This window comes from Hydra vulgaris, chromosome 15 (assembly GCF_038396675.1).
Source record: "Hydra vulgaris chromosome 15, alternate assembly HydraT2T_AEP".
NCBI lineage: Eukaryota > Metazoa > Cnidaria > Hydrozoa > Anthoathecata > Hydridae > Hydra > Hydra vulgaris.
In genome coordinates this window covers 26,675,741-26,692,500 of record NC_088934.1, presented here as the reverse complement: position 1 = coordinate 26,692,500, position 16,760 = coordinate 26,675,741, and the positions used below count along the sequence as shown (strand labels likewise).

The window sequence follows — 16,760 nt, the reverse complement described above, 5'->3', positions numbered from 1 at the left end:
GTTTTTTAGCTAACACATGAGAATGAAAAGCTGCAAATCAAGTATCGCAAACTTACATCTAAGTATAAACAGTTACTTGAGGAATACAATGAATTAAAAAATCAACAATTAAAAGGTTTACATTATTTATTTTGATGATAATTTTGACGATGATGATGATGATGATGATGATGATGATGATGATGATGATGATGATGATGATGATGATGATGATGATGATGATGATGATAATGATGATAGTGGTGATGATGATCATGATTAATTGCTTAAATGTCTCTTTGACTCTAGTGACCCTTAACCTTAGTGAGGTAAACCCTTTAAACCTTCTTTTTATGACTTTTAAAACATCACACTTATTATTTTTAAGTATAAATATTGGTTGTAAAAATAACAGCTCTTATCCTGTATGTGATGATAACAAGTTGTCTTTGTATGATGTAGTCCCAAGTAACGCAGACCTCCAACTATGTATCTTAAAAGTCTTTTTCTAGATTATAACAAGTTTTTAAACCTTGTTATTGTAAAAAAAAAAATTTTTAAATATTATTAACTACTATTATTATTTTTACTAAAATGCTATTTACACTCTTTATTGTTTTTTTTTAAAAAAAAAAAATTAATTTAGGCCGCTTAACTGCAGGATTACAATTTTTAAATGTTATCTATGAAACAATAAATTTACAATTACAGTTGTAAATTTATTGTTTTTTTGTTGTTTTTTTTGTTAATTTTTGTGATAAATTGATCGTTTGATTAAAACAGTGTTCATGGTTTTTAATAAACTAAGAATTTGGAGACCAGAAATACTTCCAGATTTTACAATTCACAATCATTTAAATCTTGTTGGTTGCAAGAAGATTGATGAGATTAACTTTTTTTTTTTTAATTTTAAAACTGATAAATATGATGAATACAAAATTGATAAAAATTGAATAGATGAATTTATACAAAATTAAAAATAGTGAATGGTTTCTTTGGTAATTTTTCATTATTTCATTGTTTATTTTTATATTAAATACTGAGAATGCTCATCTTGAATGGTGATCCGAGTAGATTCTAAACCTGCTTTCAATTTAGTTACACAAGTAACTTCTGAACATTTTAAAATTTCTAATTTTTCAAAGGCAACTTCATCCAGTATTAACATTATTAGCTATAAACTACTTGCTCTTGGTCAAGGTATTGTACAAGTTCTCAGTATAGATGGTATACAGTATAGTAACCCTCTGAATTAATAAAAATGAGGTTAGCAAAAAATAGCCAACCTCTAATTGTTAGAGGTTGGCATCAGGTCGAGAAAAAAATTTGACACAAAGGGTAATTTTACCACAAAAGATAGAAACAAGGTTGTTGATTTTTTGCTGACCTCAAACACTTTAAGATTAGCAGTTAGGTCAGCATTGCCAAATGCTGACTCTAATTCCAAGGGCTGCTATAGATATCATACAGGTTCTCAGCATAGATCTTAAGAAAAAATTTTAAAAAATTGAAGAAAAGAAAAATAAGAAAAAAAAAAAAAGGAAAAGGCAAAGATTTGACAACTAATAAAAAATAAGAAAAGAGAAGATTTAAAAAAAATGAAAAATAAGAAAAGAGATTAAAAAAAAAAGCAGTAACAAAGATCTAAGTCATCTAAACCTGCTGCTAAAACAAATAAATAAAATTCCAATTTAAATTATTCAATATTATGTATATTATGTTTTTAGTAAAATTTTGAATATTTTGAAAAAATAAATTAGGATTTCTTTTTTTCTTACATGCTAAAATGCATTTAATCCTGATATTTCTTATTAAATTTACTGTTTCACTGCCCCACTGTAACAAAATCATTGTTTCTAACAAAACTCTGTTTTTTCATTTTTTTTGATAAATCATAATGCTTATATAAAGCCATAATGAAAGGATGGTGTGATTGACTCAAATATCTCAAAAAAAAACAAGAACTTGACTTCTAAAATGTGGCGATGTGTAATGTTTTCAAGTAAAAGGCAAATTAAGCAATTTGCAGTACACAATGTTTGCCACGAATCTTATGCTTCAATCTTCAATATGTTACACTTTCTTTAAGCAATTATGAATAATTACCTGCAAATTATTTCAAAGTTTTGAAGAACAATATGCCTAATTGGTTTCAAATTTAAAAAATGCTATTAACATTTTTGGCACATGGTCAGGCTATTTATCCAATTTAAACCCCAATAAAAGAATTTTGTATAACCTTGAAAGCAGAAGTTTCCAAACAGAATTTAACCTCACTAGCAGGTTTAAAAAAAGCCGTAATGAAAGGGTGGTGTAATAAATAATACCCCAATATTGTGAGTCTCTTATTGCCTCAATGCCGCTATGAATAGAGGCTGTTCTGGAAACTTGAGAAGAATTTTATCCTGTGGTTTCTTTATTTATTTATGTATGTTATTTTTTGAATTAAAACGTTTTCTTATAATAAATGTACTATACAGCATAAAAGGGTTTTTACCATGAATAATGGGTTGTTGGATCTTTTTGGTCAACTTTGTTTAAATATATCATGTTTATAGGCTTTGAAAGTTCAAAAGGCATTAATGAAAAAAAAAGCATAGAGTCATTAAATCAAGAGAAGAGTAATGCAAATTTAGAAAAGTATGTTTTTATTAATATTTATTAATATTTATTATTGTGATTAATTTATTGTGACTAATAATCACAATAATGAATATAGTTTAATATTTGTTATTGTGATTATTATTAATGCGGTAGTGGTGTAGTGGTAAAGCGCTCACTTCATAAGCGAGAGGTTTCGAGTTCGATCCCCACCACGTCCCTGGTAGTACTGCGCTCAACTTGTTTCTCCGCGTAGCGGCCTTGTTTGTCAACTTTTTAATGTTTCATTTATTACTGTGCTGTTTAAAAAAATATAAGGAAAGTTATGTATTTTCTTTATTTATACTTCAAGTGTATTTATTCTACATATTTGTTTAATTTAAAACCGTAATATTGAAAAATAGTTCAAGAATTACAGTAAATTTAAAATTAAAGGGTGGGGCATAGTCTTGTTGTTTTTTTCAGTATGTATTTAAGCTAAGTATAAAATGAAACAATGATTCAGCATTTTTAATAAAACAATGATTCAGCATTTTTAATGGGTGAAATATTAAAAAATTTTATGCTAATTGTAAAAAAAACCATAAGAATTAAATCAATTTTTTAGAAATAAATGTTAAACTAATTTTTTTTTAAGTTTTTTATTACAGGTTAGCAAAAAATTTTACTTTTTATGAAATATTAACTTTTTTTTACTTTTTTTAACAAAATTTTTTTAGGTTATTAGTTTTACACACTGAAATGATGGGCCAGCTTGATCGAAGAACTAAAGATAATAAAAATTTAGTTCAAGAACTTGAAAAATTTGAGGTTTATTATTTTTTTTCTGATAGGAAAAATGAAATTATTATTGAGTAATGGTAAAAATTATTATTGAGTAATGGCAATAAAAATTGCAAAGATTGTCTAAAAAGAGGATATGAGTATATCCTTAGCCCAAGTATATGAGGTCTATAAAAATTGTATGAAAAATATGAAAGATGTCTTATGAAAGATTTGCTTATTTAACAATAATAGTAGTAATTACATTAATAGTAATATTAATTATATGTATAATTCAAAAGTAGTTACTTATAATATATATATATATATATATGTATCTATATATATATATATATATATATATATATATATATATATATATATATATACATATATATATATATATATATATATATATATATATATCAGGCCTTGTTACGAGATTTCGCTGCGTAGCGAAAACGCGTAACGCATTTCTAAGTAACTCAACTCAGCAAATATATTTTGCATCATTAGAAGTTATATTGCGTCACTAGCGTCTTTTCAAGTACCGCAGTGTAATTAAAGTTATTTTATCAACGCGTTAAAAATCATACAAACAGTTTTTTTTTTTCTCACTATAACAAAAGTTACAAATAAAATCTAAGTTCTTATTAAAAAAATCATTTTTATTATTTTTTTCAAATATGAACTAAATTTTATTTTGAAAAAAATATTTTTTTCATGAAACGTAAAATGTTTGTTTATTTTCTTATGATTTTACATTTGGTTTTTGGTTATTTTATTAACTGTTAATAAATTTTTTCTTATTTAATTTGTGAACTCTTTTTAATAATGTTTTTAAACAATAGAGTTTTTTTTTGTTATTTATCATTTACCGATAACATATTCTTGATCATAATTTATTTTCATAAATTAAATGAACGTCATTAAAACTTTACGTTATTGAATTAACAATAAACAAAATTTCTTATTAATAAAATATTTACATCAAAATAAATCGTGCATTTTTTAAAGTATTATGACTAAAAATAATTTTTATATTTAAAAGGAATTTATATATTTAATTCCTTACGATAAAACTTAAAACACTTTATTTTTTTTAACTAATTTTTAATAACAAAAAAAGAATTATGAAACAAACTGTTTCTTTAACAAAAAAATCTATTAGTTTACAATTGCGGTTAAATGCTTTTACTTACGACTTTATTTCTTCTGAATAAACGTCACGTTAACGATAATCAAAAGATAATTTAAATATTCTAAAAGATATAAGTTTTTGCGTAGCACAAAACTGCTGAACGCGTAGGCAAATCGCCTTTTCGCAAGCAAAATGCGAGCTGCGTAACGCTTCTTAACAAGGCCTGATATATATATATATTAGTAAAATTTATTAAAGGAGTGAGGGGAGCATCTTAATAAGCTTGAGGTGAGTGGGAAAAATTTGGGAAAATTAATAAATGCCTCTTCCATGTATTAAGTGCCTAAGAGCAGCCGTAAGAGCATCTAAGAGTACCTTTTGAGCTGCTGTAGTATAGTGGTTAGCGCACTTGCCTCAGAAACTGCGGTAGTGGTGTAGTGGTAGAGCGCTCGCTTCATAAGCGAGAGGTTCCGAGTTCAATTCCCACCACGTCCCTGGTAGTACCGCGCTCAACTTGTTTCTCCGCGCAGCGGCTTTGTTCGCCAAGGTTCGTGTTTCGGAGTTATAGAGTTCAGAGAGGGTGATAACCACAAGTAGCCTCCTCATCTGTAGTGGCCTTCTCGGCTTTGGGGAGGTGAATTATTAAAAAAAAAAAAAAAAAAAAAAAAAAAACTAGAGATCCGTGGTTCAACGCCACCTCTGGGCAGTTTTATAACATCAGTAAGGAAGGAGGCGTGAACTTCCTTTCAAATGTTCTTCTGTGGTGTTCTGTGATAAGACCATAAGGACTTCTTGGGGCTTTCTAAAAATAAAAATAAAAAATACTCATAAATAAATTTTTCCAAATTCAAAAAACAGTAAAACAGCTGTTAACAGCTGTTTTTAAAAATTCTAAAAATTTGAAAAATTGTAAACAGCTGTTTTTTAATCTGCTAAGAATTATTCAAATGTTTTCATCCTCCATTAATTAACCCCTACATAAAATCTGAACTTATTCTTAATGCAATTCCTCCAATTGAACTCCATCTCTTTCTTGGAATCTTCAAACTTTTTTTTAAGCAATTCCTTGAAATATGAGATCAAAAACAAGAATTGCCATTTCTCTCAGTGGATCCAGAAGGCAAAGCTTTGGAACCGTAACTAATGAATAAGAAATCCTAGAAAACTCATTGAGGACTTCATAACTAATCATATATAAGGTTTTCAAACATATCATCAAAATATCTCTTTGGTTTTGAAAATATATGCTCCTGATATTTGCTTATATGCTCATTTGAATAACAATCTTGGCATAACTTTTGAGGATGCCAAGATTGTTAGGGATAATTTGTCTTAAAACACCATGATCTGATCTCTCTAAAAGACTCATCACATCTGTAAGCTGTTCTAGATGCAATGTCTTACGAGAAAGAAACTTTCTTACATCTTAATTGTTTTTTCTAGACCTTCCTCAGATAAATTGCCCATCATTAAGAGTTAGAAAAAAAGAAAGAAAAAAAAAGTTATGTCTATTTGACAATTATATAAATGTTTTTGGAGATCTACGACCTTGTGACCCTGTTGTAGATGTCCCTCCATACTCACCAGAGCTGCAACACATATCTAATCCCACTTTTATTTCAGTAATTACATTGTGTCTTGCATTATGTATTTGTTTATCAAATGGTCCTGTTTTTTCAACCCAAAGTCTATAATCTATGTGATACCAATACAGTAGTTTTAAAAACCAGGTCAAATTTATATGTTAATACATATGCTTTTTGTGCTAAATGTGCTTTTTTGATCAGATTTGTGGTTTTTTAGTCAGTCCTTTTCGTGTAGCAAAATCTCCAGTTTTTCGTGTAGCAAAATCTCCAAAGAAATGGTACCATCCTCATTAACTAGTTTTTTGTACAGCATCCATGTTTCTTCTTATGATTGATCAATCAGGAATCCTTCACCAACTCTCATAGTATCTGTCTATTCATTAGTTTTTGTTTTGTACCCATCCTTAAAACACATTTGATACTCATCACCCTCTACTGGAATAAAAGAATCTTTAATTATATTCAAAACAGAATAAATTGTCATTCTTACAAGGTCTTTGTATTTAACATAAACACCTTTTGCATTTAAAACATGACTAATTATAGGACAGTTTTTTTCTTCCTTCAAGTAATTTGTTGGTTGTTGATGTCTTTTGAAGCAAAAAGAAATCATTGTCTCATTTTATGGCATTAAAGCTATGAATTCATCTGTTTTAAAAGTATCAATTGTTTCCATATGGTATAAAAGTGCATTGCCAACATGAGCAGTAGTCTTATTATTTTGTGTAACTATATAAAAGGTAAGCCAATAACTGGTTAATATTTAACTCTGGACATACTTTAGTGATTAAGTTGTTCACATAATTGACAAGTTTCTGTGTCCTTTCCTTTTTCATCTTATCAACCAGTTCTGTAAATGATTTTCTTTGTTTTGAAATACACAGTTTTGTTATGTAACTGTCTTCTACTTCATATATATATATACATCTTTTGATGCTTGTAAAAGTGTAAATAAATATCTATTTTTCTTGAAATGTTTTTCTTTCCTGCTTTTTAACGTTTTTTTTTTGCTTTTTCACACATTTTCAAACTCATGCGAATTAACTGATAGTCCAAAGTTTTTAAAAAGTATTGCTTTAATGGCTTAGTATGTTATTATCAGACTTAACAGCTTTGTCAGCTTTAATAAATTGTGTGAACAAGTCTATTTTAGTGATGTATTTTACATTTTTATTTTCTTTCATTACATTAATTTTTTAGTTTACCTCAATTAATTATATTATAATAATTAATTTAATTATTTTATTAATTAAAATATGCTGAAACACAAACAAAATAAAATCAAATAAATAAAAGTTAAACATTTTTCTTATTTCAACTATCCACATTTGTTAATAACATACCGCTCAATTTAAGGGGGTTGTAAATTGTATAAGTTCATAATTTTTAAATGCTAAGAGCTTATTGTATCAAATTTAGAATTTATTGATGATATAAATTTATTTGAGAGTAGTAAAAAAAAATTTTACCAACCTGTTGCTCTCACATTTGGGGCAGTTGTGAACAAAAATGAAATTTTAGGGCTTTTTTATTCCCTCGCTCCAATTGTCACAGTTTTTTGCAAAGCATCCTTATTTTACATAAGTATAAACATATAAATATTAGGAGTTGATTCCATATCTGGAAGTTGTCTTCCAGACATGGAACCAATTTCCATTAGTGCAAGATGTCTAACAAGACAATACTATTTTGTAAAACCCATTATACTCAGGATTTCAATGCTGTATCCCCCATTGTAGTTTATATGTTTATTTAATGTGTGTTATATCAAAAAAAGTATTAAAAATGAAAAATAAATTTGTTCTACTTGTCAAAATAAATAAAATTATGAAATAAATTTGTTTTACTTGTTTTTTACTTTATATTGTACTTTGTTTTTTAGGTACTTTTAAATATTGTTACTATAAAAATTAGATCTTCTTGTGCAAGAGTGGGCCAGTAATATCCCAGGCTGTAAAATGTTTGCCATAGTTTCATCTATTATATAGTGAACAAACACGTAATATATAAGAGTATTAGCATCATTTAGTATTCTTGCCATTGGATTATGCAGTATGAGTTTATAAGTATTAACATCTTTCAATAGTTGGTTAATTTTGTTCACATACTGTCCTATTTCTAGAATACAGACACCACCGTCTTTATCTGCTCTTTTGAATATGATATCTTTATTGTTACATAGTTTCTCTAATGCTATAGAATATACTGGTGAAAGATTATTAGCAACTTTGGATTTGGGTTTTTTCATTATTATCTCAATGTCTTGACCAAACTGTAAGAAATATTTATATTTTGATTGTTTGTATTTGGAGGTGTTGATTATATTTTTTTTGCAGAATGGGAAAGTTGATTGGTTTTTTATCATCTTTTCCAAAAATATTCTTAGATTAATAGATCGTTTAAATCTATCCACTGATTCACTAAATAAGTTAACATGGATATAGTTGGCATAAGGTATAAATGAAATACGTTTTTTCAGGGTTTGTTAAATCATTTAATAAATCATATTGTGAAAAATTAGTTATTATTTTTGGCTGGTATGGTGTAATGTTTTCGTCTGTAAATATGATTAAATATTTTTTTGCTGAGATACAATGTTTTTTAGATATGATAAAACATTTTTGTTTGAAAATCAGATGTAATGTTTTTGTTTAGAAATATGATCTAATATTTTCACCAAAAAATGTTTTTATGTAGACTGAAATGCAATGTTTTTACTTGAAAATATGTATTATTTTTATCTAAAAATATAAGATTATGTTTTTTTTCTAGGCTGAGAATAAGAAGTTTATAAATCAAGTTACAAGTTTGAATCAAGAAAAGAAAAATATTCAAAAACAGCTTGAATTAAAAACATTGCAGCTCTCGATTCTTTCATCAAAATTTAATAACAAATCAAAAGAGGGTAATATTTTTATTGTGGTTTTTTCATATTCTTATTAAAAATAATTTATTAATAAGTCTAAATAAATATTAACTAAAAAAAAAAAAAAATAGATTTACTTAAATTTTTTTTTTCAATTCTTTTAATTTCAATTTTCAATTTCAATTTCAAAGTTTTGTTTTTCAAATAAAATTGCTTATTATTAAAACAACAAAATTTTTATAGAATAATTGTTTTTTGTTTTGTGAAAATTATGGAGTAACAAGAAGTTATTTGTAGAAATTAAATGACAGATAATAGAAATTTAAATATACCAGTTATTATCAGTTATTATTATTATCAGTTATCTTTTATTTCTTTTATTTTTATTATTAAAATATTTTATATTTTAATTTATAAACAGGACACATCGAAAACAGTTTATGTAACTAAAAGTGTTATATACATTTATACAGGAACATTGTCACTTTCATAGTGACAATGTTCAAAGACAGAATAAGGGGATCACTATCATGTATGATAGTGATCCCCTTATTCTGTATTATTAAGTATGATAGAGGTTCTAAACAAAAATATAAAAACAAAAATTTTATTTTTATTTTTTTGTAAAATTTGAAGTTCACACTTATTAAAATTAAAGTGCACAAAAGAGATTAATATCTGTGAGATTTTACAACTGTGAGATTTTTTCTTTTTATTACATATTTTTCTGTCTTTTTAAGTAAGGCTGTATAATATACATTGTAGAACTTAAGATTTTTTTTTAATTTTTTTTTTTAAAGGGATTTGTTTATGTTATTTACAAAATCTAAAATTGTCTGTTTAGTTAAGTGTTGTTTTTTTCAGTTAGATTTTGTTGTTTGCTAGATATTTATATAATTTATTATAAATTATTTGCACTAAAAGTTTTGAAAAGAAGAATTGAGATGTCTGTAGTTATCTAGTGTTAATGAATCCCTTGATTTTAATATGGGTACAACTTTTTCTATTTTTAATTTATCCGGGTCAAATCCTGTGATAATTGAAGATTTAAATATTTCAAAGACGTTTTTTTTTTTTTAAATTATCTGGAAGACATTTGTAATTAAATTGATACAAATCTTGTCAATGCATGGGTCCTTACTTATTTTAACAAGTTTTTTGCAGTTTCTAGTTCTTCATAGTTTAGTCTATTGAAAATCAAATTGGTTTGTATTTGAATTTTGGATCTGAATTTTGGAAGCCATGTTAGGAATGTTTGCAAAAAAACTATTGAAATTTTTAGCAATAAAAATCTTATTGTTATATTCTATTTTATTAAAAATAATTCTATCTGGAAAAATATATGATTTTGTATAGTTTTCCCCGATTATTTCTTTTAATATATTCCAGGTTTTTTTAATATGTTTCAGGTTTTTTAATATGTTCCAGGTTTTTTTAATATGTTCCAGGTTTTTTTGATATGTTCCAGGTTTTTTTAATATGTTCCAGGTTTTTTAATATTTCTTGTATCTATATAAGTTTGTTCAAAAATTAAACATTAAGTATTTTTAAAATAATTTTGATCAATACTGTTTGATCAATAATTTTTGTTTTATTTTTGATGATTTTTCAATTCCATTAGTGATCCAAGGGCAGTTATTTAATTTATATTTAATTTAATATTTAATTTATTTATTTTTGATTGGGAAGTTGTAGTGTTTTAGGAAGATACCTATAAAAATAATAAATGCAGAGTTTGTGTTTCCAAAGTTGCTTTCTTGGTATTACCAATTTACTTTACCCTAATTTACTGCCAACAGTAAGTCCTTCAAAATTTGAACAAAAAATTTTTTCTTTTATAAATTTTAGTCAATTGTTTTTGTATCTTGAAATAATGAAAAATATATAGAAAATTGATTTAATATATCCATTTTGGTAATTCCTGCTTTTAATGAGGTTTCTAGAAAAGAATTTATCAGTATATTGTTTATAGAAAAAGGAGGAAAGGGGGTTACTCAGGTGGGTTTGTTAATGATTGGAAGAGTACATATCTGGAACATATTAGCAAAAAATAATTTGGTAATCACATGCTCATCATAATTTAGAATATAATACATAAAATACATAAAATCTTTTTCCCCTCATTATTTATCTTGAGGAAAATGTGTTTAAATAATTTGAAAATTTGTTTATTTCACCTTCAGGAGGTCAATAATAGGTCGAAACTACACCTTTTCAAGACATAATTGAGAACTTGAAAGTTGTAATTAAGAAACGTAAGATGTAATTGCGAAAGTTGTAAGTGAGAAATGTAAGATGTAATTTAGAACACGGAAGATGTAATTAAGAAACATAAAATGTAATTGAGAAGATAAAAGTTGTAAAAAAAAAAAAAAAGAAGCTTATAATATAGATTCTCAGAAAGAAGTTCTTTGTATTTTTAATTTTGTTGCCTTAGTTTACCTTGTAATTTAAGGTTGGATCCTAATTTGGCTAGGGTAGCCATATGAGTTGATTTTCAAAAATAATAATATATTATCAATAAAATAAAATAAAAGTGATGAAAAAGGGATTTGTGGTTTTGGTGGTAACTGGAAAAAAGGTTAGTTAAAACTTTTTTTGTGTGAAAAATTTGTTTGAGAAATCAGATTAAATAATAAATAAAATACAAATAGTTTATTTGCAAAATAATATAAAGATTTAAATTGAATTTAAAGAATGTCATTAAAAACCATTGTAATATTCAGTTAAAACACAGTCAAATTTGGGCATCTTCCATATTTAAAATCATTGCGTAATGCTTTGTAGTATGTTGAGCAGTGCACAATCACCTCCTAATATTTTATTTTTTAACACAGTACCAATTCTTTCCAAATACTGTATTCATTGTTCCACAACCTCTGCACCAAATACAGATGGAATGCAAATTGCATTTTTTACATTATTTTTAATTTTAGACCAGATTGTTTCCACCAGGTTTAACATTGAATTGTAGGGTCCTAAACGTTAAAACGGAGCTGGAGAATTTTTTAATACCCTTTCTAAACAAGTGTGACATGGAGCATTGTATGTTACGATGACCAAATCCTCTAAAAGACTCTTAAATGTAACCCACTGGTGAAACATAACCAACATCTACTTGTTACAACATTCTGCATTAAATGTCCCACTGCAAGTTTCCATCATGATAACATTTGTTGTTGATATAGCTGCAACCAAATGTATGTTTGCACCTTTTGAAGCAGGCATTTTCATTATTGCTCTTCTTTTCTGTTTGGCACGTTTTTGTGTTTTTCTACTAAAAAGGTTAAAGTTTGTTTCATCAAACCAAACTATCTAATGATCATTTGTGATTTGTTCATTGATGTTCTTAACATATGCATCTCTTTTTTGTTTGTTTTATTACTGTTTCTTGCAGAAAGTACCTTTAGCACTTTTTTAATGAAAGCAATCTGCCTTCGAGGTAAGTTCTACCTTGGCGGTTGTTGTTGTTCTGATGCTAATATTAAACTGTCTTCATATTTTTGTTATGATAAATTGTCATAATGTTTTTGTTTTGATCCTCAGTCAATTTTTTTGGTTTAAAATCACCTCTTCCAATAAAATTTGAGTTTCTGGTGCTAACCCAATTGAAAGCTAGCGTACATTTAACCCCTAAATTTTTCCCCAGAGTCACTCAATCATCATTTCGCTCAACACATTCAGCAACTCTTCTTCTGTCATTTTGTGAAGATAAAATGTAATGTTTTCTTTTAACTTGTTTGTTTGTATATATTTCATGGCAACAAATTGGACCCGTTGGTTCTGGTTGTTCAGAAGCGGACCTAAGCAATTTGGAGAAATAAATGCTGACACGGATTCAATTTAACAGCAGACTTTTGGGTCATAGCTATTGGGTCATATTGACAGACTATTGGGTCATATTGACAAATAACACAATGATCTTTCAATTCCATTATTATTACTGGTGCATACAAATGCTTAATTTGATATTATTAATTTATTCAAATTCATGTTTCAGAAAACATTTTATAATGACCTATAAGCTTACTTTGTGAATTCGCAATTACAAATTATGAATTCATTTACATATTACAATTTCTTATTTACATGTTGTGTTTCTTAATTACATATTACAATATCTAAATTACATGTTGTGTTTCTCAATTACATATTTCGATCTAAATCGAAATTGGTAATTGAGAAACACAACATGTAATTTAATACTTACATGTTGTGTTTCTCATTTACATATTACAATTTCTTATTTACATGTTGTGTTTCTCAATTAGGGGAGACCGGGGCTAGTTGCAACAAAATTAAAAAAACTGCATTTATCTCCTTAAACTTTAATATTTTCGAAATTTTTTTTCAGGGTTATAAAATAGATCTTAGTGACATGTTAATCCAACATTGATAAATAAAGTTCTCTTGGTCAAATAAACAACTAAGTTTAAAAAAAGACAAGAGTAGTATTTAGGATATTTAAGTTCTATTTTTTTCTGTTTTTAGGATATAAAAACACAATAACATTTTGTTTAAAAAAAATTTTTTTTAATGCAAAAAATTACATTAATTCCATTTTAATTCACCTTTAATGTTTTTCTTTTTGATTGTTGATGTGGACTTTCTCTTTTTAGAACTAACCTCTTTTTCAGCCATAAGTCACTGTTTTACTGGAGTATCTGTAAGAATTTCTGCATACTTTCTCTTTGATCTAGTGAGTATTTCTTTCCTAGGTTGTGCTTTTGGCAGAGGTCTTACATTCTCTGGGGAAAATTCTAATGATGCCAGAGATGGAATTGCATCTGAGATTGAAGTTGATATACTAATATCAATACCTACTTTAGATTGAGTTGCTGGACGATCAGTAACAAATGATGGAGCAAAATCTGCATCTGAAAATATATCCTTATCACATGGGAATATTCCTGCCACTCTAAAACCAGATGTTATGTTTTGTTGTGTAAGAGAATGCTGTAAGGCTATTTTTGCAATTCCTGGCAAATCATATATACTCATTGTTTTTCCTGGCCATTGTTTCATCCATGAGTCTTGTCCGAATACAGATCTATCTAGAGGTTGCAACTTATGTGAGCAATGAGGAGGGAAGGAAAGCAAAACTATACCATTATCTTTACACAATGTTATTAATTGAACAGATAAATTAGACTGATGGTTGTCTAAAAGTAATAGCACAGGACTTTCTTTTGTGGGCTTGATATGCCGAATTAAGTGGTTTAAGTAAGTAACAAAGCACTCTTCATTCATCCACCCTGACCCATTCGAAGCACCAATGCATTCATTTGGTCCATCACGAATAAAGTGATCAAAAAATTTCTTTCTCGGAAATAGAAACATTGGAGACACTATTGCCACATGCATTTACAGCTAACACCATTGTAACTAGTGTCCCCCGCTCTTGAGATGTTAATGCTCCAACTTGCTTAATATCTTTACGAGCAATTACCTTGTTTGGTTTTTGCACAGTGGTGATACCAGTCTCATCAACATTGTAAATATTAGATGCAGAAAAATGATTTCTATCTAAAACATCTGATAATTTTTGAAAAAATACACCTACATTAGCACGATTAAAACTAGTTGCTCATGCAAGACTTGTTGCTTCTGGAGTTCTGATAGACAATCCTGAATGTTGATTTAAAAACCCTCTCATCCAGTCAGGACCAGCCATTGAAAGTTTTAACCAAGATTTTGGAAAATTAAGGTTATACTTTATAGCACATTCAAATGCAAGTTTTCATGCTTCATAAGGTGATAATCCAAAATAAATATCAGAAGCTGTAGATATATATGAAGCAATAGCTTTTTCTTGTTCTAAATTGAAAACTTGGCGTGACTTTTTATAACCAGGAATAGGTAGTGGCATTCCCATATTATTAGTTTTTTTACTTTATTGATGTAACAAAAAAGAGTCGAGTAGTGGATTCCATACTTTTTTGCTGATGCTCTAATCGATATTTCTTTTCCATCAACAACATGGTTTGCTGCCTCTATTACCACTGCTGTTGGATAAAGTCCTTTTTCAGTTTTTCTCTTATAAGTTCTCATTTACAATTTTTACTTAAGCACAAAATAACAGTTTAATCAAATAACAATAAAATAAAAAAACATTGAAGTCATTTTACACAACTTAACCTATATATATATATATATATATATATATATATATATATATATATATATATATATATATATATATATATATATATATAATATATATATATATATATATATATATATATATATATATATATATATATATTATATATATATATATAAATTTAAAACAAAATTTTATGATAAAGATGTTTAAAAAAAAAAAAAAAAGAAATAAAAGTTTATAATTTGAATATGTATATAATATATATGAAATGTATTTATATATATATATTTATGTATTATATATTATGTATATATACATATATGCTATATGTATATTATGTATAAATTTATATATATATATATATTCATGTATTATATATTATGTATATATATACATGTACGTAATATGTATATTAAACATAATATACATATAAAATACATGTATATATACATAATATGTAATACATAAACATATATACATATATATACATATGCTTTATATATATTATATACATTTACAATTTATTTAAACTTATCTTCATCATAAAATTTTTGTTTTCGTTTATATTTGTTTGCGCTGTTACATAAAAAAAGCTTCCATTATTTTAGAAAAAACTAGTTAAGTGCGTAAAATCAACAAAACCCGCAGCTAATTTATGATTCAACTTACCCCAAGCAATTTGATGCAACTTACCCCATAAGCATCATTATCACTCTAATCATTGTATATAATTATTTTTATTGAAACAAATTTTTTTTTTTAACTTATTGTGTTTGAAATAGATTTTTTTAACTTACCATAACTTTATTATGGTCATATACCTCTAAGTTTAAAGTAAAACCCATCAAATCTTCAAAAACGAAATTTAGAATTTTATATCGAAAAATAAAAAACATCAATAACTTTTGAAATTTTTATTGAATAACTGTAAGTTTTTTACAGCTGACGCGTTAAAGTTATAGTTATATTATTTAAGAAAAATTTAGGAAAAATATACAAAAACCATTCTTTAAACCGCATTGTTGCAACTTACCCCTGTTGCAACTAGCCCCGGTCTCCCCTACATATTACGATTTCTTATTTACATGTTGTTTTCTCAATTACATTTTATGATTTCTTAATTACATGTTGTGTTTCTTAATTACATATTACGATATCTAAATTACACGTTGTGTTTCTCAATTACATATTTCAATTTCTTAATTACAACTTTCATGTTCTCAATTACATCTTGAAAAGGTGTATAGTATTTTTTGTTAGTTATCTTAATTGTAAAGACTTCGAAGATTAAAGGTCTAATTGCTTGTTTTAATTGGATCACAATTTTAACACAGAACCAAGAGGTCCAAGGTTCCATGCCAGCACTAGCCCAATATATTTGACTAGAGTTTTTATCTGATTTTTATCGTTGCTATTGAACATTACAAATTTTTGTTGTTGCATATTGAACATTACAAATTGTTCAATTTACTATATGTGTTTAATTACGATACTGATCAAATACATTAGTAAATTGAACAATTTGTAATGAAATGTTCAATAGCAATGATAAAAACCAGGCAATGCAGTTAAAAAAAAGATTTTTTAAATAATTTAAAAAGGCTTTCAAAATTTCTGACACAATAAAAGTATTGATATGAACAAACATAGTGATACTGCAAATATTAAACAAAACTTTTTTATCAGAGAAAAGTGTGTTTAATCAAATTAAAATTTGTT

General features: G+C 26.6%; 1 protein-coding gene across 1 annotated transcript in view; it reads left to right on the top strand.

Moving 5' to 3' along the window:
* Nucleotides 1–16,760, top strand: part of LOC105845785 (centrosomal protein of 290 kDa) — a 31,500-nt gene that overhangs the window by 2,670 nt on the left and 12,070 nt on the right. The window contains exons 2-5 of the mRNA XM_065820301.1: nt 10–115; nt 2,538–2,619; nt 3,300–3,390; nt 8,842–8,974. Of these exons, the coding sequence (XP_065676373.1) occupies nt 10–115; nt 2,538–2,619; nt 3,300–3,390; nt 8,842–8,974 (412 nt within the window). The remainder of the gene's footprint in view (nt 1–9; nt 116–2,537; nt 2,620–3,299; nt 3,391–8,841; nt 8,975–16,760) is intronic.